Source organism: Tyto alba, unplaced genomic scaffold, assembly GCF_018691265.1.
Source record: "Tyto alba isolate M040663 unplaced genomic scaffold, T.alba_DEE_v4.0 Super-Scaffold_38, whole genome shotgun sequence".
NCBI classification, from domain to species: Eukaryota; Metazoa; Chordata; class Aves; order Strigiformes; family Tytonidae; genus Tyto; species Tyto alba.
In genome coordinates this window covers 21,119,637-21,145,573 of record NW_024881313.1, presented here as the reverse complement: position 1 = coordinate 21,145,573, position 25,937 = coordinate 21,119,637, and the positions used below count along the sequence as shown (strand labels likewise).

At 38.3% G+C, this 25,937-nt stretch overlaps 1 protein-coding gene across 3 annotated transcripts in view; it reads left to right on the top strand.

Annotated features, from left to right (window-relative positions):
• The window catches only part of NEBL (nebulette), a 266,943-nt gene that overhangs the window by 108,854 nt on the left and 132,152 nt on the right, over positions 1 to 25,937 (top strand). For 2 of the 3 annotated variants that reach the window (XM_042801950.1, XM_042801951.1), the window contains exon 4: positions 14,037 to 14,144. In XM_042801950.1, the coding sequence (XP_042657884.1) occupies positions 14,037 to 14,144 (108 nt within the window). Of the gene's footprint in view, positions 1 to 14,036; positions 14,145 to 19,081; positions 19,170 to 20,459; positions 20,559 to 25,937 lie in introns of those variants that run through there. The other variant, XM_032991533.2, reaches the window with a different exon arrangement.

The window sequence follows — 25,937 nt, the reverse complement described above, 5'->3', positions numbered from 1 at the left end:
GCCTCCTCTCCTTCCTTCCTCTGCATTTGTAGCCAATTTCCTGGACCCTGCTGGTTTGTAGACCCCAGATACCTTGAATGACACTGATGTGAACCCCTGGGCGCTGTGGCTTAGTGAGTGTAGGTCTCAATCTGAACACCCTGGTTGAATTCTGGCAGAGAGAACTGCTGACACTATGTCAGCTGTCAGCAACTGCAGTATCTAGTGTCTCTAGTCCTAGCACGATGTGCTAGGAGCTGTACAAATTCAACACAAAAAACCCCAGTATCTGCCTGAAAAGAGTTTATACTCCATCTGTAAGAGCCAGGAGAACAGTGTAAACAGATCAGGAAATAAAAGAAATAATAAGTTTGGTATTCAACAGTGTAACAGATAGCTGCCTCTAATGCTGTGTGTATGATATACCTGTATCTACTAATTTCTTATGATTCCTTTCCTTTAGTCTGACCATGGTTGTAGCAGCACCAAACTTTCTGCTTGGAGCCCTCTGTCTTGTGCTGGGCATATGGTGCCTTTATGCCTCTGCTCGCCACTCTCTACCTGTTTCCAGCATGATCTGAAAGTGTCAGAAGCAGCAGTCATCCGTCATTTGGCAGCTGCTGAACTTCACAATTGCTCTACCAACGATTGCCTCACTACTAATGTGATCTCCCTCCTGCAAGCCATCATGCAGAATGGTCCTCTTCTAACACTAACTGTAGTTGAATCTGGTTCCATGTTCCTGCTTGTTACAGTAGGTTGGACACAGTCCCATTACAGTACACAGACCAGTTCAGCAGCGAGGTATCTTTCGGGGGAAAGACTTCATAATGTTCTCTCTTCAGAATTTCCCATCCTTTTTGAAAATGTTCATGCTTAAAATACTCCTTCATATCTTTCCAGCAGGCAGCACTTACACTGTGTGTTTAAGCTTTGTGATAGGAAAATAATATAAAAACAATGTCTTAGTGGAAATGCTGCCCATAAAGTGCCTGCCCAGAGTTTCTCCTGTTTGACCTGTTCAAATGAAAAGGCATAATGATTTTCAAGGCTTTTTCATTGTGAAGAGACATTGTTTGTCTTAAGATTTCTTTTCTATATTATATTAGAACTAAATTATCAATATTTACCATTTCTCAAAATATGTGAATATGCATTGAGGTTGACAGACCTGAGGATCAACTGTACTGCTGTGAGTAGCTGCATTTCCCTGCAGCAGAAAATATTAAAAATTATCAAGGAAAAGGACAATCATTGTTTGGAATCTCAGAAGTTTGTATCTAATATCTATAATTCAAATAAGTATGTTGGACAGCATACTGCACAATTGCCAGAAGTTGTGCCTTTTCCTATTATGCCAGTACATGAGAGTCCTGTGGGCTTTGGATGAAATTCTCTGCAATTAATGAACATTTCATTGCATTCAAATGGGTCTTTTTTTCAGCCTATTTGATTTATGCAGACTGGCTGTATTATTCACAAAAGCTGTATTTGCCTTCTGTGCAATATACCTCCCTGCAGAGGTGAATGAACAGGGCAGACCAAAATCCTTGTTGCATGTTACCTGTAGGATAAGATGTTTCCTGAGATGTTGAAAAGAGGGTAGCGTGCTGGCTGAATATAGGCTGAACCTTCTCCCTTCCAGATAGACAGATCTCTTGAAAATGATACAAACTATTTCATAGCTAAGAAAATTAGCATCTTTCAGAGTTTTTCTAACATTGTGTGCCAGTCCTCCTATTTCCTTACATACAAATGGCGCATACAGTTTATATCATTGCTGTCAGACTATCCTTGCCACTACTCTCCCTCCCCTAAAATACAAAGGTTAGGTTGTCTTGGGAGGGGTAAGTTCCTGCTTTTAGGGGTGAGAAAGAAAAATAAACAGTATTGAAAGTTATAACAGTTATTTTCATCAGTCTGCTTTGTCTGATAAGTAGAAGGCTTTACAGTAATGATAATGATCTGTGTAGATGTTTTCAAAACCTAAAAGCAACCAGAAGGAAGAGTGTATACAGATTTAGGAACATCATTCCTCTCTTTTATAGGAGGCAATGACCTTTCTCCTAGTTTTCCCGGGTCAGCAAAGCTAAAAAAAAAAAACCAACCCAGAGCCCAAGCATGTGGCTTTCAGTGCTTGGAACTAAAAAATAGTTGGTTTTATTATACATTTCTAAGGAAGTTTTGAAAAAAGCAGCACAGGATAGCATTTAAATAACAAAGATCCTTCTTTAAATTCCTACCTTCTCTCCACTAGCGGCCATTTAACAAAGGGAGCAGTTTTTACAACTGGGTTGATTTGTAACTGTTCTCCGCTTTCTCTTCCTTCTCTCCCATTCTGCTCATTGTTAGTCACTAACATCTCTGATAAGAAATGCAACGTGCAGCCCCTGTCTGCTCCTTTGGGATGCCTGGTATTCCTTTTCTGAAATAGTGGTTTTTATTTATTTTATTTATTTATTTTTTTAAAGTTTTTAGTTAATTTCTGGAATAATTTCTCTAATTTGTGGACTCTTCCTTTTCTTTATGCTTTTTCTTTTCCCGTGTTTAAGTAGACCCTGCTGCTACACCCCACTTTTTGCTCTGATCCTAGCCCAGCCAACTGTCCCTTTTTAGCCTGCAGGGAACCTTCTGGTACTAACATTCCTGCCTTGTTTTTATTAGAAGAGCATCTCTCACAACATATCCCTTGCTGTTTGAAGCAGAAGTCATGTGTATTCAGTAGGAATGAATAATGGATATATTTAAAGGGTACCTTGCCCTTCTCGTTCCTCTGCACATCATAAATAATCACTCTTTTAGTTTGGTTTTACATATTGTTCCACAGGCACAGTCTGAAAAAATCTGGTGATTCAGCTCTCAATTTAAAAAAAACCCTAAACTGTGTTGTATGCACAGCTATCAGTATGCTGATAGTTTCTGTGTCTGAAAACTGATCCCACACCAAACTCAGTACTGGCATCTATGTGCAGCTCTAGAATGCTGAAGATTAAGGAAACTGGTCACAAATTTATTTTGAAGCAGCTCACCAAAATACAACATGACAGGAGATACATAGACAACATGATGGGGAGTGTTAGAGCTCTGGATAGAATTAAGTTTACTGGGCTTTAGATGTCTTTTTAAGATACCTAAAGATATTTTAGGTATTTTTAAGATCTATTTTTACTTTTTAAGGTATTTTTAAGATTTTAAAAACTATGTATCTTTTTAAGATGTTTTAAATATCTTCAGGATGAGCTGAGTTGCTGAAAATGCCTGTTTATATCTACTCACTGTAAAAGCGAGTTGGTTGGTGAGGTTGTGTGTAGGTGTCTGTATTAGACACATCTGCTTTTTGTCCGGTGAGCCTACTGTTCCTGGCCAGTTGTCACCATCTGAGGAGTTCTCTGGGATAGTGGCTGTATTAAAGGATAAACTGAAATTACTTGGAATTTTCCCATTAACTGTAACAAGCTTTAGCTGAGGCTCCCAAAGTAGATCCTGAAATTGAAGGCCAGGCTTGGAGGATGATTTAATTATCTGATCTCAGTTTAAGAATGTTCACGAGAGTCTGAGCAGCAAATGTTTTTGATGGGGGCGGGATGAGACGACTGATGTATTTTTATTGCCCATTTTACTTAGATAACCGATAAATAGAATGGCCTAATTTCCCTATTACCATTAACACTATAAAACTATCGCAAAGTTATCATGTTCTCAGTGTACTGTTTTCCTTGAGCAGGTGGCTAAGATTTTTTGATAGGTATCCCTTGGGTCTTGTAGCTTCAGGAGTCTAGGACAAGCTATGTCTCTCTTCCCATGAGTTGTGGCAATTCCCAATGTGCATGAGGAAGTGTGATCTTGAGCCAAGCATCACAGTGGATGAAAAAAAGACAGAACCAGGTTGCAACAGTGATTTTATTGGTGGCCTTTGGCATCTTCTGATATCAGTTCATGTGGCTGTAATTTTGGAATTGTATGACTTTGCTAAGTTTCTAGCAGTTTCGCTCTGCTTGTTGTTACCATGATATTTGAGATGCTGATGTAAATATTAGATTTACATTTATAGGAGGCTGCCTACATACTGAATTCTGTAAAAAATTCTTCCCTCTAAGTGTTCAGCTAATGGACTACTCCAGGAATTAACTTTTGCAGTGATTCAGTTATCTTCACAAACACCTGTCTTTTGATAGTTTCTGGAATATTAGTTGGGACAAAACAGTATTTTCTTTGTTTTTCCACTCTGCAGCTGAAATGTCTTAGGAATATCTGACATTCAGTGTTGAAAATAAATGAAAATTTAAACTACAAGGCTGAACTGTCTGCTATGTATTTTCTGGTATGAAACTGCCTTTCTTAAATGTAAAATTTTCCATTCACCTTCTTTTCCTTCCCACTTCAAAATGAAGAACAAAATGGAGAATTTACAGTCTCAAAAAAAAAAGGGTGGGGGTTTACTGTCATGTTTTAGTTAGAGTTTAACTAAAACTAATCTGTGGGTGCCAAGCTGCAGGCATTAACTGGAAGTTGATTTTATGGACTTTTGTATTTTTTTTTCCCTTTTACTTCCAACTTTTAGAAAGGATGTACCTTCTAAAGGACTAGGGTACCTTCACGATGCCTTAAATAACTTGGGATTTTATCTTCATTACTGAGTGGCAGAAAGATGACTTGGCTGAAAAATTTTAAGGATTTCAGAATCTGCTTACAGTTAAATGGAAAAGATAGGTATTCCCTCTCCCTTGTCCTTGGCTATACAGAGGCAGAGGAACTGACTGCATGAGAAATCTATAACTAATTGTAGCAGTGTACTTCCCCCTGCTCCCTTTTCTGCTTAAGCGATAGCCACCAGCGGCGGTCGTGGTGGCTGCATCCAGCATAAGTTGGACTCTGGGGAGACAGATAACAACACAATAGCTCAGGGCTATAAATCTTGCTCAACAGCTGAGGGCTCTCTGAGCATGTGCCAACCAAAATACAGCTGGTATGCAAATATGACTATAAGTCAATCATCTTACTCCATAGTGGACAGCCCAGGGCCCGTTGGGCTCTCCTGCATGGCAGCGGGCTGCAAGCCAGGATCTCCCCTTGGGTAGGGATGCTTCTCAAGGTGGTAACAACCCTCAAGGTTGAGAGAGTCTTTAATGCATCAGATACTTGGTAAATTAATTGGGAATAAGGGCGCTGAAACTTTGTAACCCTAGCTAAGTGATATAAAGGATTGATTGTGCATATATAATCCTTTAGACATAAACCGTTGACTAAGTTGGATCCAGCTGCATCTAGACTCCCCTCTGAGGAGTTTAGAATGCAGGGAGGACCTCTCTAAACCTCACGACTCAACAAGAGGGTCTCCCTAACAGTTTTGTCTCACCCTATTGTCTATGCAGTAAGTAACTATAACTTGCCATCGAATCTTGTTAAACCACTGTTGCATTTACCATTGGCCTTTGTTAGTTCACTAAATAAAATATCAATAAAATATAATGCTAATCAATAAAATATATTGCTTTTCTCTTATGAGTGAAGTGCATCACTCTCTTTCTGCAACACTAGTATGTGGGGCATATTAGGCATATAATAAGGGGGGCACAGAGTGTGTACAACGGGCATGGATTTTGCAACCAGGGTTGCACTGCAGGCTTCCACTATTGGTTTCCAATAAATAACCAGTAAATGGCAGAATAAACAGATGTAAGGAGCTTCCATGTAAGCACCTAAAGGCAAATGATCCATTAACTCTGTGGAGTAAGAGATGGCACATCTTGACCAAGGATGTAGGCAAGAGGATCTGTAGAATAACGGGACATGAGGATAGTTACTAATATGAGTGGTATATAAGGTGCCAGCTACATGACATATGAGTGACAGACATGAGATACCCCAAGTTTGCTAAGCTGTTAGGAGAGGTCAGCGGGTATAATTGCACTGTCCCCTGTTATTTTCTGTAATGCCTGCATGCCTGCATTGCTCAAATCTAGATTTTTAAGATCTTTTCCCCTGTACTTTGTTCTGGACTGCATCCTGGTTGCTCTCAGTTGGACTCATTTCAGCCTCTTTCTTCTGCTACAGCAGTGAATTTTCCCTATTTTTTGGCAGTTGTTCTTGAAAGTTTTTAGGTTTATAGTTTTCCCCCCCTTACCCTCCCATCATGTGCTGGCTTCTGCTGCTTGTTAGTGTTTGTTTTGGTTACCTTTTGTCATATGTAACAACAAGTTGCACCCTTGGTCTTTATTGCAGTTTTCTGAGGTCAGTCTTCTTTACATCCCTTTTGGTGTCAATCTTCTTTACATCCCAGGCTGTATTTTTAAATTCAGTTTTTGGCTTGATTCTTTGTGTGAATTTTCTACATCCTTTGGACCAATATGGCCCTTGTGTTACTTGGTAGGTTTTATTTGGTGGGTTTCTGCAAGGAGGGGAATGTTTGGGGTTTCTTTTTTTCCCAGGATTGCTCCTGTGGCTGCCTGTCTTTTTTGTGGATGTGCGTTTTTAGCTTGTATCTTTCTGGTACCCAATGGGCAGATACCTCTGAGCTCTGCTAGTATTATGAGCCAGCTAAAGGCTGCATGACCATGGTTTGCATGGCGCTGATCCTAATCTAACATATCCTGCCTCCCAGCAGGACTTCCTAGCTCAGTCTCGATGCCCCAGCCAACCAGCAGTTACACGTTTTCTGTCCACCTTGGAGAGTAGGCAGAGCAAGCTCACATGTGCTTCTGATTTGCTGTGTGCTTTCTTCAGAGTACATAGCTCATGAGTTCATTGTTTTCCTAGTGGTGGCCTGATCATTCTCCTTTCTGATGGAGAGAACCGCAAGACAATGACTGTATGTTTAGTTCAGACCCTGGAGTTAAAACTATCTTCCATGATATAGCAAATGTATACATAAAGCATTTAAATGCTGTGTGTGTGTTTTTTTTTTTTTTTTTCCCCCCTTACCCCCTTTATGTCTGATAATTATCTCTCTGTTTGGAGCAGTTTGCTGTTACTAGTTTAATTTTTGAGGAGATTATTAAAATATATGGTAATTTATCAGGTTGCATTTAGATTATATAGATCAATCTTTTATTTTCTGGCTGGAGATGAGATATGGTAAAGGCAGATGTATTTCTGTTGTGGCAGAGTAAGAAATCCTTCACCTCTTCAGACTTCTGTTCCTTTGAGATAAACTAGTTCAAACACAGAATATATTAAGTGATAGGGATTGGACAGAAGATCTGGCAGTATTTCTCTGACATGAAGGTTGCAACCTCATCTCTCCTCAGCTGCAGTTCAGCATGGAATTTGTTTACTACTTCTAAAATGTTGATGTAAAGATTGTTTCACAAATTGAATGGATGATAATTGCTGGTGGAAGTGGGGGAAAACCATACTGATTTGCCACTGGAGTTCTTTATGTAGCCTTCTCTGTGTGTGCAGACTTTGGAGAACATTAGTGCTATATTTTAATAGAAAAGGATGTGACTGTCTTCTGCTTTGCTCAACAGCAAAACAAGGTGCAAGGCACTTGAGCAGCATACTTGGTGGCATAAAAATAATTTTGTGCATAGAAGCACCTGAGTAGTTTCAGTGGAGATAACTTCTGATGGAGTGTAGCCTGGGTGACTTGTTTGGATGTAAGCCTGTTCAAACAGCCTCAGGTTGCCTTCTCTTCAGTTGTAATTTTACTTGTATCTCAGCTACTCTTCACATGCTGTTGTGATTAATCCAGACGGAAGACTCCATCTTTTTCTCATTCTCAGACTGTTGATCTTCCACTGCCTCCAATTTCCTGTCCCTGCACATCCCAGGGTCTGGAACGCTTTTGTCCGTGATTTTTCTGTGAGCCACTCTCACCATCCTCAGTATAAAGAGCCACATTATGGAGACATCATCTCCAGAATTACTATTTATACATTTTAATTTGCACCTATCCAACATTTTAACTGTTTTGACATGGATTCCAAGATTTTTGTTTGTTAGAAGCAGTTCCCTGGCAAAACTGTAAAGGTCCTCAGGGAATTACAGTCCAGAGATTGGCAGATGGTCAGAGCCTTGCTCATGCATACTCTAGAGTAGCACAGACTTGCCCAGTGTTTGAGTGATGTGTATAGAAAGACAGTATATTTAATGTTAGTGATGACATTTGAACCCTATTACTACGTATAGTTGCAAATATTTTTCATAGTGTTGGAGTGCTTGCCTTTTCAAATTTAAAACATCTTTGAGAAACTTTCTTCTTAGAAAGTTTCAACTCATACAATGAATGCTTCAGAGCCATGAGTTGTGAAAATGGCTCTTCTGCTATATTAAAAGGAAAAATTTAAAAAATATGACTGTGTGCATTCTGAAGACTGCTTGGAAAAATTGCAAAATGCAGTCTCAGTGGATTTTTGTTTTGTTTTATTTTACTCCCTACATTTTTTTTTCTTTTAACACAGATTCGTTTTGCTGACTAAGAACAGTAAAACTAAGGGGATGAAATCTTTAACCCTGCAGTCCCTTGTTCCAGCAAAAGTCATTCATCAGTGGCCTTTTGGGAGTCCATAGTTCCTTGACTTCCCTAAGGAATGCCCAGCCTATAGCTTCCAGTTCATATAAAAATATTGGGGACAGTTTAGTCTGCCCTGTGGGCCATTCCCAATTCTTGCATTCCAGAAGGCTGTTTAGATTTACCGTGGACAATAGTTTTAATAGAGTGACAGTGACAGGACCATGTTTTACCGCCATTAGGAGAAGCAACGCTTGGGCAGATTGTGTACCAACTGTTACTGGATCTTAAATGGAACTTAAATGTACCTCTCATATGAGCAGGAGATGAATGGGATTTAGATCTATGAGCAGTATTAGAAGACAGACTATGCCATGAAGGCTGAAACCTATCTTAGTCAGATAGGATAATGTTAGGGATACTTAATAAGAGGGATTAGTCAACTAAAAAGAAGTCTTACTGAGTTTAGTCTGGAATTGTTCTTTACATTTGATTTACCTGTAAACATTTTTTTTAAGTCATGCTCATAAAAACCTAATTTACAGAGTAAATTTTTTTCTCTGTCTTGCTATTGAGTTTGTAAGAAGTGAGATAAATCAAGGCACAAATCATCAGACATAGGTGCTCTATAAAAGAAGCAGATCCAAACAAAGGCATCTTTGCCAAGATGCGCCTGTAGGACCTGTACTGTGGGAGAGGGTTTCTTGCCAGTCTGTGAAAACCAGTGTATTAGCAGATGGTGACCTTTGGGAAGTAGCTGTGTGTGCTGGGCACAGAAGGAGCAGATGGCTCTGGGCAAACCTCAAACACAACATACTGAAACAAATTAATAAATATTTAGGGTGTGGTAAAGATGGTAAGTCTATGAACATTCCTCCCAGGGCAAATGTGATGTGAGGGGTCCTGTCCTCTCATTCTACTCTGCTTACCCTTTCCCTGCTGGACATCAGGCATGATGATATGCCACTGTCTGTGGAGCTATGCAGTGTATCGGAGTGAGGAAAGGGGATATTTTGGAAGCAGATTATTGGCATAGCCACCTCGTCTGTACAGGGAAGTACAGAAGGGACTGCACAGGAAACTAGCTTTGACATTGCCTTAGCTTTTGGGGATTTAATATTTGCTTTGTAGTGGCTGAGTAGCTTTTTGAGTTAGAGATGGAGTGAAGGGTGTTCCTGATGTCAGCATTATTCACAGTTCTGCAGTGATGGTAAGAGCATGAGGATCCACCATGTTGAATTCTTGCTCTGCTTTTTTTTGTTTGGTGTTTTTGGACTCCTATGTTTTCTGTTCAACTGATATGTGCTTCTGTTATTGCAAATGAGTCTGGACTAAGGGTAGGTGCCAAAAAACCCAAGAGAGTAATCAATCTTTTAGGTTTCATTTAAATTTTCAGTGTATTTTTCCCAGGAAAAATTAATGTTGCTTTGCTAATAGGTGGCTTTGCTGCCAGGTACCAAGTATACCTGCAAAAAAAATGAGCAGCGTTTTCTCCAACATAAGATTTTATGTACAGATGGAGATGAACCCTTTGTCATTGTCTTCTTCATGCTGACCTTGTGAATGGATTTACACACTCCTGTCTTTGGGACTCTCAAAGATGTCTTGCTAGTGTCATGAATCTCAGAAGTTTGATTTGTTAAATATCTGTTGGATCACTTAGTCCTTTCACTGTGGATCTGTGCAGAATTACTTCTCATGAAGTATTTTCAGGTGAAACTTTTTCATTTATGGTGATTTATTACTGTTTTATTTCTAATGTTTATGCCACACATTGTTTCTCAAAGGATCAATTTTTCAGGGCAGTCACCACTGAGGGTGCTCTGCATTTGTGAGACCGCAATGAATTTTGGAGCCAAGAGGGAGGCATTATGAACCATTGGTTGGGATTTTGGTGATGAGTCGCTAAAAAGCGTATTTGTAGGAAATGACTGCATTTATGATTCAGTCATTAGGGGTTATAGACATTTCCACTTAAAAACTAAATTTCAAGGTTCCAGCTTGTCGTGGGTTGAACTTGGCTGGCTGCCATGTGCCCACCAAGCTGCTCCCTCACTCCCCCTCCTCAGCAGGACAGAGGGAGAAAATACTATTAAAAAACCCTCATGGGTCCAGTTTAATTGGAAAAAAGCAAAGGCTGCACATGGAAGCAAAGCAAAAAAAAGGATTTATTCTCTACTTCCCGTCAGCAGGAGATGTCCAGCCACTTCCTGGGAATTAGAGCTTCAGTGTGCAAAGTGGTTTCTTCAGAAGACAAATGCGTTAATAATGAATGCCCTCATCCCTGTTAGCTTTTGTTGCTGTGTATGATGTTTTATGATATAGAGTATCCATTTGGTCAGTTTGGGTCAGCTGTCCTGGACGTGTCACCTCCCAACCCCTTGCTCATCCCCAGCCTACTGACCTTTAGGTATGGTTGGAGAGACACCCTTGATGCTGTGGGAGCACTGGTCAGCAATAGCCAAAACACTGGGGTGTTATCAACACTGTTCTAACTACAAATGCAAAGCACAGCACTATAGAGACTGCTATGAGGATAGTTAACTCCATCCCAGCCAGACCTGGTATGCAGTTAAGTCATTCATTATAGAGATACTTACAGCTCCTATACAGAATATTATTTTCTACTTTGAACTGATTTAAAGCAATTAAATTGCATTTTAATCCCCGATTTTGTAGTAACTGAAAGTTTTCTGGGTAAGAAAAACCTGATTTTTTAAATTATCTAAAATTGGAGGTCAGTTAGCAGTTGGTTTCCGCCCTCTTAATTCATATACATTCTTGACACTTAATAGGATTTTTTTTTAATCCAAATTCTGAATGATTGATGGCATATTTATTATTTGACATTTTCTGGAAACTGAGGGGTTTTGTTCTTTTGAACTTTTAATAACTAGTAGTTTTAGTGGGCCACATTTCACTGAGCTGTGGTCTTCATGAAACATTAAATTTCTTTGTGATTTTCATAACTTAAAATGACATTTTGAAGTTAGATGGCAATATCCAATAATGCATATATTAACTCTGCTAATATTTTAAATAATTTTTTATGATTTCAGAGTAGTTGCTTTGAAGGATATTGTTAACCTTACTCCTTTGAAGTGATCTATCAATAGAGAGTAGGAGCCTGACTGAAGGATTAAGATAATGCAAAGTTAAAACTATATAGTTCTCTCCCTCTCTTCTGTTCCTTAGTAAGATGAATAAAGGTAATTTGAAGTTAATGGCTGGTACATTTGGAACTAATAACAAGAAATGATTACATTTGAACACATTTCTCATTATGTGTTTGCTTACTCATAATTCTGGTAATCTTTAAGCAGTAAGGCTGAACATTTCCATGTCAGCTGTTTGCCTCAGGCCAAATTTGGAATCTTTATGCAAAATACTCAGCTGTTTCTGAGGCTGAGACTAGGGCAGACTTTTATTCCCATATTTGAAATTCTTGACACTTTTTTTTTTTTGTTGTTGTTGAACAGCTCGGTTTTCTTAGCATTTAGGGCTGAGGAGTTGAAGCTTGCTAAGATGGAAGAAAGTCTTTTGTGTTAGTACATGTCCTTGACTGTGGAAGTCAGTCCAAATTTGGTAAAGCTTTGTATGACTTCAAATAAAGGAAGTTCACATACACTCATAAGACCTCTTTCTTAGCACCAGACAGTCCTGGAATATTACATCCACCCATTATGTTCAAGGAAGCCTCTGAGAGTCAGTGGGAAGGTGGAGAGCCATTTGGTAGAAGTAAAGGGAGGTAATAGGCAATGGGAAAAAGCATATTTGAGAAAGGTATTTGAAGTGCCTTGAGTAAAGGGATTTAGCAATGGACAGATGGACTAGACTAGTTTAGAAGCTCAGAGGGAACAAAGTGATACCTGATAATGGTGGTCAAATGGAAGGAAAGGTGCAGAGGGGTAGAATGTGGGGGAGATGAACAGAAAGGCATGGGCCACCAGTCCCTGCTTTCCTCAGAAGCCTGAGTGGAAGAGCTGTTTCCTTAGTCTTGGGGTGGTGTGAAAAGAATATACCTGTGTGAAATCTAGTGATTTGTGTATGCATCTCAGCTAGCTCTAAAGGTAGAACACAAGTAAAATGGTATTTTGTTGCTGTGGTCATTTACTTCAGTGTCTCAAGGATTTGTATAATGGGCCTATGCATGAACTGTATACAATGCTAACTATATATACTAAAACTGCATTTAAAGAAAAAGCAAAGGTTATGAGCATGCGCATCGAGGATTAGGATGGGCAGAACAAACTGTATTCTATATCCTTGTGAAACTTTACTTTTGTGATCTAGGGGTACTTTTTCCTTTGTATCACCATCATAACTTTAAGTGCTTGATGGTGAAATAAGCCTAAGCCAACCTTGAACTAACAGTTTGGTGTATAAGCTGGATGTTTTCTGGTTATCAGTTGTGTAAAGGAGAATACTGCTTTTTGTACTACTGCTCCCCCATGTGTTGCAAAATCTGGATGTGTGTAGTGAATAAAGCAGGGGACATAGGAAGTAAAAGGAAGCTGTTATGGATAAGGTATCTGAATCCATCTGTCTCATGGGTACCAACTCTGTCTTTACTACAGTTTTGTCTGTTGCTTAGCAGTGACTTAAGATTTTCCAGATTTCACCTGGTTTCATTATGTTGAAATTGAGATCCCCAAGACTGATTTGCAGAAGTACTGGGCATTTGTACATGTAACTTAAGTCCATAATACTAACAGATTCACGTGTTGGGAATCTGAGTGTGAACACCCTGAGACCCCTGTATATTTTTTGAGGTTTAAGCTTTTTTCACCTCAGTTTGCAGGTTGCCCTAGAAGTACGGATAATGGCATTCCTACTTTCCAACGTGCATTATGAAGATTGATTAATGACTGTGATGAGAACTAAAAAAGCTTCTGAGGAAACTATTATCCCTACCTTGATGGTAGGATTTGAATAGTCTGGTCCAAAAAGGGATACAGCAACATATGGAACCATCTCTGCTGTGTACACAATAAAGCAGGGGGCCTTGTTAAATGGTAATATATGAGTACCTGATTAAAGACAATATCCTAATGCATATGTGCAAGAGGGACAAATTAAGCTTGTACAGGCACTATTCCCTAACTTACGAATGTTTGACTTTGCAATCTTCTAAATACTATTTTCATGCAGCATTTCTTTAATGTGTAGTTTATGTTTCAACTAGGGAGGAGACTGGTAGAGGCATCATGAAGAGAGGCTGAAATGTGAAGCTGTGTATTAGAAGACCTCCAGATTTAGTTATAGCTATTTTTTTGTGTGAAAGTAAGTGCTTGCTTGATGCTATATTGGCATCTGTAGTTCTGTGGTTACTGCTCTGAGAATGAAATGACCATGGAGAGCGATCCATAGTTGCAGTACGTGTGGAGGTGAGCTCATGGCACCCTTGGAGGGGGCAGTTGCTCCGGCACTGGGAAATTTTGTACAGTAGCTGTCTACCTCTGTTGGTGAAAGAAGGCAGGCTTCTTTAAGGGCTGAAAGCCTTTCACAAGTGCTTTATTTACAGTAAAAAAGAATTGATGCATTGCTAGGGGCACGTTTTGGAAAATGAAAACAACCCTGTTCTTCTGTATTTTCTATTCTGTAGGTAAAATACAAAAGAGACTTTGAAGAAAGCAAAGGAAGAGGGTTCAGTATTGTGACCGATACGCCCGAGTTACAAAGACTGAAAAGGACTCAGGAACAAATCAGTAATGTATGTGACTGCCACCTAAAGTGATTGTAGATGGAGAAATAGTGTGTCTAAGAAAAGGCGTGTTTGTTGGTGTTTCTGATGAAGTCTGTGAGAGTGAAGAATCTGATTTTGGTGACCGATTTGTGTATGTCAGATTTTGAAGTGTGTGTAACTTAATACCATGGACTTGTACAGCACATTGGCAATGTGTGTTCACCTCTCCAGCTTTCAGCAAGTATGCTCAAAGTATTTTCTATACTAAAATTGACACTTTTTGCTTTTTTAATAGATTTGCCAGAAACTAAGAATACTTTTGTAATTTTTTATTTACATGTAAACTCTATAAACTATATAAGCTGTAAAGTTCTGTCTTCTTTTAGCAGGGGCTGTCCAAATTAGAATAACTGGCAAGATGGAGATCACTAGGAGCAGATAAAATTTTGATATTTAAAAGAAAATACATGCAAGACAGTGTTCTGCAAGATGAGAAAGGAATGGCAAATAGCAAAACTTAACCGTGTTTATTTCATTAGCTTAGAGCTTGAATGCAGAATGCTTTCAGGAGTGGGAGTTTTAAAAATTGGACTTTTCTTGACTTCAGTTTTCACTAGAAAAGTTATTTATTTATATTGTATTGTCTTGTAGCATGTTTAACTCATTGCATGATGGACTATTGGGGGATATGTAGTGCAAGTTATTATATGTATGATGTAAGTAAGAAATAGAGTGATCTAGAAATGATACAGAATCAATACCACTAGCTTGTCCTAGCTTCCTTCCTGATCATTCTTCTGCTGCAAGAATTTGTCTCCATAGATTATTTCATGAAACTTTTTTCTGAATCATTCCTTGTCGTAATAAAATAACAGCATGGCATCAGAGGCACCCAGTGTAAGTACAGTCAGAAGAAAATGATGGAATTTATTTACTTGAAAGAAAAAACTTTTTTCAGGTTGGGATGTTATTGGAAAAAAAGTCACTGAAAAGTACTAGTTTATCACAGCAATAGAGATGTACCATTCTTACTGAAGTATTCAGTAGTTAAGATTTTGATGTCCAGAGCTGGTCTTCGACGTGAAAAATTGGGGTTAATTTCCTGGAGCCTTGGCCAGTGGGGAGAACAGTTAATTTAAGAGCTGTGAAAATGCTCCTGTGCATAGATAAGATGAGAACAAAAGCTCATGTCTCTTATGTTGATTCTGGGCCTAACTGAAATTTCTGGTCTGTGAGAGAGAAAGATGTATTCTTCACAGTGGCCAAAAGCATGGCCGTTAAAACGTCCATCTGGGATCTGGGAAACTTCAGCTAGTCCCTGGTTTTAATCAGCTGTATTTTTTATTCAGACTGGGAACTTAAATTAGGTCCTCTCATGACCTACATAGCTTCCTTGAGCAAGAGTGATTCTTTTGTGTGGGATAGTTCTGGAATACATCAAGGAGATGAAACGAGCAATGCTCTGGTGAATACTTAATCCCTTGCATGGGTCTGCTGTGGTAGGAGAGGTTGGGAGGAGTACCCTACAGCAGGCCTGTGGTACTCAGTTTTGGATATTGGCATACCAAGAAATTTAATTGGATCTCCCAAGCCCATTACCCTGAACATCAGAATGTTGAGTAGTATGACACAGCTCACTTGCATACTCTTTCTCTCTCTCTTGTTCAAAGCATATTGGGTTTTCTGTTGTGGGAAAGGGGGAAAATAAAAACAAAGAAGTAATTTGTGAAATGGGAGAGTTTTCTTCCCATCTCTGTTTTTGAGTGGGACAAGGGGGTTTCTCTTCTAGCAGAAAACCTTGTTGCACAATTTATGATGACATCTGGCTCCTGAACCAAAGGTATCTACCTGCCTTTTCAGACCCAGAAATACCTTTTTAAGTATGAAAAGTGTTTTTATTTTCTTCAGATTTTTTTTCTTGGTGATTTGATGTACCGCTCCTGTCTCTTTGTTCCTAACCACCCAGTCTTAACAATATAGATTTGTTCCATCCAGTCTTAACAATACAGAGTTGTTCCATTCAGTCTTAACAATACAGAGTTGTTCTCTTTTCTTGAGGTATGTAGCTGACAGAGATTCCAAGTCATGGACTCTATTAGAAATAATTAATCTTGAAGTGTAAAATGGAATTTTAAAGTGTGCATGATGAAAGAAGTTGCATTTCAGTTAAGCTTATGATAAAATAATAATTTGATTTATAGCATTAAACCCTAGAAAGATAATTCTGAATAGGCCACAACCTGAATCTAATTAGAAAACTCCTATACTATAGAAATGCATTCTACACAGAGCAGTTTCTGTATTTATCAGATAAACAGTATACATCATGGACTAAGGATCTAACTAAGATTTCAAGACACTGAAAGGTAAGCACTTTACTAATTCCAAAATTATTTTACTTTTCATGAATAGAATAATGGCAGAATACTAATATATATATTTAATTTTCAGTTTTGTTTTGATTTCACCTTGAAGTGTTAGAAACTTCTCAAAGAGACTGAAACAAAATTGTAACAACTTCGTTGAAGGGGTAAGTGAGCACAGCTAAGTGATAAAGATAAATAACAAAATAAAACTAGTGCTAATAGATGTTATTTAGCAGAAATCTTTGTAAAATACTGTCTTTTTGTCCTAAGTTTTGCAGCATACATGAATATTAGTACAGTGCTCTGACTTTTTAAAGAACCTCTTACGCTATCAATATAAAGCTTGTGAGGAAAAAAGATAGTGGGAGGAGTGGGAGTGGGTTGGTGGAGGGGGTTGGATTTCGGTTGCTATTTTGCTACGAGCAATCCTGCCTCTGAAGACATAGGCCAAACTCGTGGAATTTATATTGTGGCTCAATGGATGTATCAGGACCAGAATGGAGTTTCTTAGAGAAGAATGAAATTTATCCCAGTGTCTCATGTTTGTTAGCATTAAAAGCCTAATTCTGCAGATGTACAAAATGCTTGTTAGAAAGAATTAAGAAGCTTTTCTGGGACATTCAGGTTCAGCTACCCCAAAGTACAACTTAACAGCTTCTTTGCATTGAGTTAGCTTGAAAGCCAGAAACCACATGTGCTGGCATGCTAGTCTAGACTGATGTAGGGAAGGCTGTATAAACTAAGCAGCTATTTTTACTCATGAGTCTGCAGGATTTTTATCACCCTTTGCATGGCTGAGCAGGCATTTTAATTTTAAAATAAATTTTATGAATGAATAGGTGTGAAAATGTTTATAAGTATTACAAAAAGTACATATGTTTATAAGTATTATAAGAGTTTATTAGTATTTTTTCAGTTATTCCAAATGTAAAATTTCCATCACTACTGCTGCAGATGTCACTGTTTCTTGGCATTGAATATGTAGTTAATACCCACACAATTTATGCTGTTCACACAGCAAAATATGTTAATTCTGTTAGAAGATCTTGCAGTGGTTTTTGTCCATTTTGAACTTTGAGAGACTTTTCAATATGAATGCAAATATTCTCTAAATGAAGAAAATACCATGTATTTTTATAGGTGATTGCGTCAATAAGCTAACTGTAAACTGATTTCACAAGGAAAAAGTTAATGTGGCAAAAGAAACAGAATAATTAAAGATGATGGCAAAAGTCTACTTACTGATCTATTATGACACATGGCTAAATGAAGAAGTGACAACTCAATCTAATAATACTTCCTTTGGGGAAATGGAACACTTTCAGCAATTTGCAGCAATGAGCTGCAACTTACTGCCACTGCATTTTTATGTCTAGTTATATGGTTTGAAGCATTTTTTATCCTATGTGCAGTAAGTTGCTCTTTATTAAATCTGGTCCTGGTAAATGTCTGCAAAGCATAAAGCAAAACAGGTGCCCATACAAATTGATGGAATGAGAAGCTTTCATTAAGATAAAGGCCAGTGCTTGGATAGTAGAGGTTGCTGGCTTGGTTGTATGGCTGGAAGGGTGCATGGAAGCTGTCACAGTGGTTGTCCTTATTACACTGGGAGCCCGTGTAGGCATTTCTCACTCGATATTCATGCTGTTATGAACTTAATTCATGTGGGAGCAAGAAGCAGTGCACATCTGTGCCCTTCTTCCCTTTGAGAGCTAGCAAAATGGAGTCCTGCAGTTCATTTATATGTGTGTGACTTGTTTTCCAGGAGGTTTGGATTTTATATGAAATGAAAGCTATACCTTAAGGTAACAAAGGAAAATGAGAAAACAGATTAAATCTGAATTACAAAGCATATTTCCAGGCTATCCTATTTGGTGAAGACCTTAAGTTAGGAAGAACAGAAGAGTTAGTAAAGATGTCACTGGATCACCCCTGGGTGATGGGGGTGTCTCCCCCATACAGCAGGAGTTGAACTCCTCTCTGAAGTTAGTAAAGCCTGTACTGGGTGCAGAGAGAGAGCATGAAAATCTTGTAGCATTCTCAAAAGCAGTTAAGTGGATATGAATGAGAATTTATTGTCTCTAATAAAATACAGTGCATGTTTTTTTTGAAGTATCAAGGGTCACATTCTACCGCCAGTTAAATTTATACAGCTTCAGGGGAAGTGGCAGAAGACAGGATTTCCCCCATAATCTGTATCAACTAAACACCTGTTTTCTGGAGAAAGACAAAAATTATAAGGAGTTGGGTACTACCTCAGATGTGATATATATATATCTCTTCATGTAGCAACTAAAGGAGGAAACAAATGACATTGTGACTGTACTTGTGCACATCTGAAATTAGAAACTGTCCCTAACAGACTTTGAGCTATGGCTCTGTATTTGGAAACTATTGGCACAGTTGCTCAACCTGTTTACTTACTCAAACATAAAATGGTCTCTTAAATTGCCAAAACAGATTGTAGAAAAAATTGGCAGGAGAAGATGTTAACAACAAGGCCCGGAGCTCCATTTGTAGGATTCACAGCATAAAGCCTGCATATACTTGTCTTTAAGGGCTTTTTTCCCTCCATTGAATTCAAGTGAAGGAGAAGAATAGCATGAAAGGGAACAAGGAAAGTTGACAGCAACATCAATGTCTACATTTCACAAAACCAACCATGGCACATCAACGAAGAGACTGGGTAAGCATGTTAAATCACATACAAAAAGAGCTTATATTGTTCCAGGAAATTCTGGGATTTTCACTGCTTCTGATGATTCACACTTTATCTGACTGTCTTTATGTTCCTAGGTATGAATTTTTTGTTGTTGTTATTTCATTTGGAAAATATGCATTTAATCATATGTAACATCTTTGTCTACTAACAAAGACTGAATAGCACTTGCTGACCAGTGTATGAAGTGCTGCATGCCTGTAGCAAGTGTGGAAGGCTCAGTGTGCCGTGTTACCGATTGCCTTCTGCTCCCATTGGTTCCTCTGAAAGTTTAACACGAACATAAAAAAGCATTAATTATTTGGTATGCTGTAGGCTTAACTCCGCAGACCTGCATTTCAAATATGCTGCGTATAACTCATGTGATTAAGCATCCATCAATTGCATTCAAGACCATTTTTTTTCTGGCAAAAACTAGGAGGTTGAATATGTAATTTCTATTGCTAATGAAAGTGTATCTCTGTGAAAAGGTGGAGTTCCTACTGTGCTCCGGTGCAGTGAACGTACGTGCATAGATTCATGTCCAACCTTGTCCCTTTTCTGGATTTATCTTCTAATCTTGCTTTGTAAAGATACATACAAATGGAAATTCGGAGAAGCCCCAGGTCCTTTGGCTTTCTAATACTTCTATGTTGAAGTTTTTTGACTTCTCGTTTTGAGCATGGAGAAGTAATTCTGCATTAAAATGTAGAGTCCTAATAAATACTTTAGAAATGACTTAGAAAAAGAGTCACATTAATTTTCAATTACTATGAGTAGTTTTTGCAGACTTCTATATAGCTTTTATATACTGTACAGCTTTCAGAAATTTGTGAAATGACTGAACACATGCTTAAGAAACGATGACTCTAAGGAAATGTGAGTAATGTATTAGGTAGAACTTGTGCTAAGTGAGCAGCTGGAAACCTCTGAGAATGCATTTCAGACCTCAATGTGTATCCTACTTAAACAAGAAAAATATTTCTTTAATTAACATTATCAAAGTATAATGCAAAGTTAGAAAAAGACAGTGTTAAATTAGCCCCTATGTATATGAATTCCTTACCTTCAGTAAAAAGTCTTAAATTATTTAATGGTGTGCTGCTTTGTCCATTTCTTCCTAATTTGATCCCTGTGTAGAACAATGGTCACCAACCATTCAGCTTTGTAATATTCCACACACCATAAAATGTAAAAACAACCTCTAACTTTGTTGTGGAGTTCTCCTCAAAGGTTCTTTCTCACTTCTTTAACTGTATTGAATTAAATTGTTTTTAGAGTTGTCTAAGAAATGGTGAGGTATTGGAATCCCCTTTATGCGGTCCTCATTTATGTGAAGAACTAGAGCACAGACATTCAAGTATTCATGCTAATCCAGTAAGTAGCACCTTGAATAAAACATTATTTTCTATGTCAGCCTTTCGTTAGAGGGAAGCATAACCTTTGCTATGGAATTTTACAGTTGTTTGCTGTGGAGGAAAAGATCTCTCAGAATCCAGAGCAGTGTGTTCGTGATTCATTTGGGGGGGGTACTGACTTCTTTTTCTGTCCCCATAACTTTTTCAGATTCTCTTTGTTGATCTACTTTTCTTAATCTTTGTGATATACATGACAATAGCTCCCAAGGTGTGGGAAGAAACAGTATTTTTAGTCCTCAAAATGCCAAGTTGAAGGATACTTTTTGGAATGTCAGATACTCATTACAATTATTATATATGAATCTGTCAGTAAAGGTGGAATTGAATAATTTAGTCGACTTTAGCTACTGGAAAAGTTCTACTGAGCAGATGGACTTTCAATTTACAGCAATGTATAACTCAGTCATATTAGGTCATATTCCGTGAGGGTAGTAAAACAGATATCCCTAACATGGTGACATTCTTCACCTGCTGAAGATCAGCTTCCTGGTCTAAAGCAGCAAAAGCATTAGAGTCTATCAGTGACCCTGTTAGAAGACTCCTTCTTTTGTAACACAGGTGGAAAGATGCATAACTCTTCACTAGAAATAACAGGAGCATTTTACCATTGAGAAGCTGGAAAACAAATCACTGCCCAAGAGAGACAACTGCATTTGGAAAAACTGTTAGCATTAAGAATAGGGATTTATAATGGGCATTAGTGAGTTGTTTGTGCTATTATATCCCATACTGCCTATAATAGCATTAGATGCGTAAATTCAGATAGGCATTTGGTTAAGTCCAATGAAACACTAACCCCAAATCTATACTGAAGTTCTGGTAAGCTAATGTGTAAGAGAAACACCACATCAGCAAACTGTATAAAATGGAAGCGCCTGTCTGTCAGACACAAGACTATTTGGACTTGAATGGCACATGACCTTGGAACAATTTCTGCTTGGGAAGACTCCCTTTCATCAGCTCTCCAGTGAGGATGGATAAGTGACCTTGAAGCCTTGCAAATGTGAAGTTGGAACTGTCCTCAGAGATGTAGGGGGGGAAATATTTTAGGTTAAGTGGATCTCTGGTAGTCAAAGCAAGCAGATGTGATGCCTACATAGCTGCCTCTTAAATGGTCTTATTCCATATGGCTTTATGCTATAGGCTTGGTTAGAAAAAACTCTTTTCCCTCATTTTTTAGCAAATATAATGACATATATATTATTGTGGTTTATTATGTTTTTTTTCCTAGTCTTTCAGAAGTCTTTTACAATTTTATAGAAGAAATTGCTTAACTATTGTTTATTGTCTTCTGTATCACTGCTTTCATATGAAATTAATTGATTACAAAAGTTACAGAGCCTTTATAATGTTAAAATATATCTCAAAGTTTTGAAAAGTTTTCAGTGAAGTTCCACAGGGAATAGTACAGTCTTTCTGATTCTAATTTACATAAATAAATTTGACAAGATGACTGTAACCTTGCTCACTATATTGACAAAATAAAATGAGTTGTGTGGTGGAAGTAAAACAAGCCATCCAGAAAAATCCCCAAAGGCATGGATTTACTGCATTGTGTAAGTGGGTCAACTCATGCATGAGAAATGAATGCTAATTGTAAACTGGTTGCAAAACTGTAGACTTTAAGTAGGATTGAATCGAATGGTAACCTAAATATTTTGATACACACTATCATGTTTCTCCTTAGGAAAAAGCACCAAAGCGGAGCATTACAGAGAAATAATTAAAACATGTATTTGTGATACATTAGAACAGTGTCACTGTATTCCAAAATCAAAGGCCCTTGTATTCATTTATGTTACTGCACTGGTAAATTTTAAGTTGAACCTGTATTTGGTTAAACCTCTGTTTGGGTTGATGGGTTGCTTTACATGAGATACACTTTAATTCAGTAAAGAATGCTCTATTTCTTGATGATCAAAACGTTCAGTCCAGTCTAGAAAAATACCTCTTGGGCTTTTTCTGCTTAAAAAAAAAGATAAAATAGAAACAACTAGGTAGGAGATATGAAAGAAAAAGTTAGAAATTTCTGTCTTACTTGTTTCATCTTCTATTTGTGATACAACATTCATATTGCAAGGCAAGGTTTATATGAAACGCATCAGTAATTTAAGAAACTACTACATAATCTTCAAATATGTAACATAACGTTTTATGGACTTAATTTTTAATCCACAGTAATTGCCATATCTTGTTAACAGCTGCACGTGTTACGGACAGAGAAGTAAACCTCTAGGTCAATATATACTTATTTAAAACTCTGAACATCCTAATTGAAGGCTAAAACAGCTATGTAAATGTGAACAATAAATTCACAGTTATGCTGTTTTCACATTTTGCTGCAGCATTGACTGTATTGCACATGCCTCTTTGTACTGTAGTTTATGGAATGAAGAATTCTCAGCTGTAATGAGGACAACTATAAAATGTTTTGTGGCAACTGTTGTAAGCATCTGTCATCTGACTGAACGACTTGAGTCTCTCTTTAAACACCAGTAACTTCAAGACTTAATCAACTTGAAAGGCTTCTGAGGTTTAAATATATGTCTTTTTCTGTTGTGGTACTGAGCAACTAAATCATGACAAAAACCCAACAACTTATTTTTCCTGTGTCACTTGAATGTATTTAAGCAATATCAAAATCACTCATTATTTTTAACGAGTACATACTTTTGAAGCCAGTGTTTTTTGCATATAGTAAAGAGAGAACAAAAATAAAACCTCTTCATAGTAGCTCAACTTGGAAGCTAATTAAAATGAAGCTTTTAGAATGAGAATAAATTAATTAGCCAAAAAGTTGAGAACCAGGAGTTAGCACCTTCAGAGATACTTGAGTAGTTAAATGTTTGCAAGGAAAAGGTAATTTTTAATATCCTTGTTTTCCTATATTGTCCATTACCTGCTTATCACTTCAGCTTTTAATTCTGTCTTATCTGATGCTTTTGTACTGTGCATCAGTTGCTAGGGCAGCATCTTAGGCAGTAAACCTCCTGCTGAAGAACAAGATGCTCTGCTTCTTCTAACGCTAATACCGTCTTTAATCTTGATCCCTGGAGATTTGGGTCCCTCACCCCTGTGATGCTCACAGACTTCATTGACGTTGACAGCGGGGGTATCTGGTCCTCTGTGGCACTCAGTTATTTTTTTTTGCATGTTAACACATATGTCTGTGATTTCCTCAGCCTGTCAGTAGATACATTAGTTGTGACAAAGCCAGCACTGTAGTAAGAGTAGTGATTAAACTTTTTAACCATCCTAACACAAGAGGGGAAGTAGCAAAAGTCTGCATGTGATGTTTCTGCTTGTGTCTACAAAGGTCTTGGAGGATAAGAGTTTACTTTTCCAAAAAGCAGATTAGGGTGACACAAGTATTGCTTTCTAACCCTTTCTGCTCTCAGTATTACTCAAATAATGATTCATTTACAGAAATGTTTGTGTACTTTTTTGAAAGGTTCTTTCTCTGGCTCACACTAACATAGTCTCACTGTTAGCAACCACAATATTTTAATGGAAAACTGAAGGGCTGTGTTTTTTTTGTTGTTGTTTGTTTTTTTTTGTTTGTTTGTTTGTTTGTTTTTTTTTTTTCAGATTTGCCTTCATTTCTTCTCTCCTGTCTTTTATCAGCTGGTAGTTAGTGACCCTGTTCAGCCCCCCATAAAGATGATGTATGAAGGGGCAGATACTGAATATTTCACTAAGCAAGCCAAAGGTAGCAAATAGAGGCAGTCTGAACCTCAGTCCTTTTGATTAAATACTGTACTTTGGAAAAGTCTAATCTGAGGAAAGTGTCATTTGAGAGGTGGTAATTTTGAACTTCAAGGCTGGTTGTTTTCAGCCTTTTTGAGCTTCACTTCTGCTGCGCCCCTGCTTTATATTGGCTTCCCCCTTTCTTCACTAGGAAATGATGGTATAGCAAACCCCTACCTAGTTTGGCCAGTCCAGCCCTTTTCCAGCCTTAAGAGGAGAAATATACTCCAGAGTATGTGATGTATGTTGCCGGGCTTAACTGATTTTTATAGGTTTTGGCATAACTGAGTAGCTGTTCCGTTTCCAGAACAGTGAGTAGGTAAGCAGCTGAGGAGGATAGTGTGGCTGGTGTGGGTTTTGGCACAGCAGAGGTGGTCTTTGGGGGAAAAGGGAAGGTTTGGCTTACAGGGAAGCTGTGGCAAGACCCAGAGTCTGCATCAGGGAAAGGTGTGAGTGTCTTCAGGTTGTGCCTCAGCATACCAATACTGAGCAGGGATCCTGCTCCCTTCTCTTTTGAACTAGTGGGACAAAGACACTTTGTCACCTTTTATCTTGAATGATATTGGCTACCATTTTGTTGCAGAGCTGGAGCCACTCGTAGTGCTGTTCCTTCAGGGACCACTGATGGGAAATGAATGATTCAGAGGATCTGAGAAGGTGCCTCTATCTCACCTCTCATGTTTTATTGCCTCCTCAGCAGAGAGACCTGCTCTGGTGTGGGCTGGGCTGTCCTTGGCTGCAGTGTTGTGAGCACAAAGGAAGTGGCCAAAGGTTTTCTTTGGCTGTGCCAGGAGAGCTGTAGATAGGACAAGGACAAGGGCAGCAGGTGTGGAATGAGGTCACTTGTTTGGCATTGCCCTTTGTTTGGCATTACTTTCTGTGCAGTGTGTGTTTCCAGCTCAGATTATAGCGGGCATGCTGTCTTGAATTGAGAAGTCCAGTTATCAATCAGGTTCCTTTTCAACAGAAATGAACTGGATGAAAGGCTCAAAAAAGCTTGGTGGTGATAGAAAATGAAGAGGCATTATCAGTGAAGGTGTCAAGCAGACATAGAAGGCTCTGACAGTATTGAGAGATTGGAGATTAAATGATCAGCCTATACTGAAAATGGATAAAAGAAAAACAAATATGTGGAATATAATCAAACTGTGAAACTCATTAATATAGCAGACGGTGAAGTCTAGAAGTATAAAATACATTAAAAGAAGGATTAAATGAGTTTGTGAAAGTTAAGTCCATCAGGAAATGCTAACTGTTGTGACCCAAATCCAGTGACAGGGTCAGGAAGGCTCTGGTATGCCAGTAGCAGGAAATGGGAAGGATCTTAGCCAGGGGAAGACTGTGTTTGGTAGGTACCTTCCGTAAGTCTGCATTAATGACCAGTGACAGAGCCATGATGGTGTCATCAATGAGTCCATCAGTGAGCTTAGTACCTTGTGCCATTTCTAATCACAGCTATGGCTCAGCCCTACGAAGCAGTGACCAACCCATTGTTTCCTTGGTTATTCATAGCTGGGTTGACTTTACAGAATTAGGGTAAAAAAGGATTATTAATTAGGCATCTGACCCTAGATCCTCTCTGATATCAACA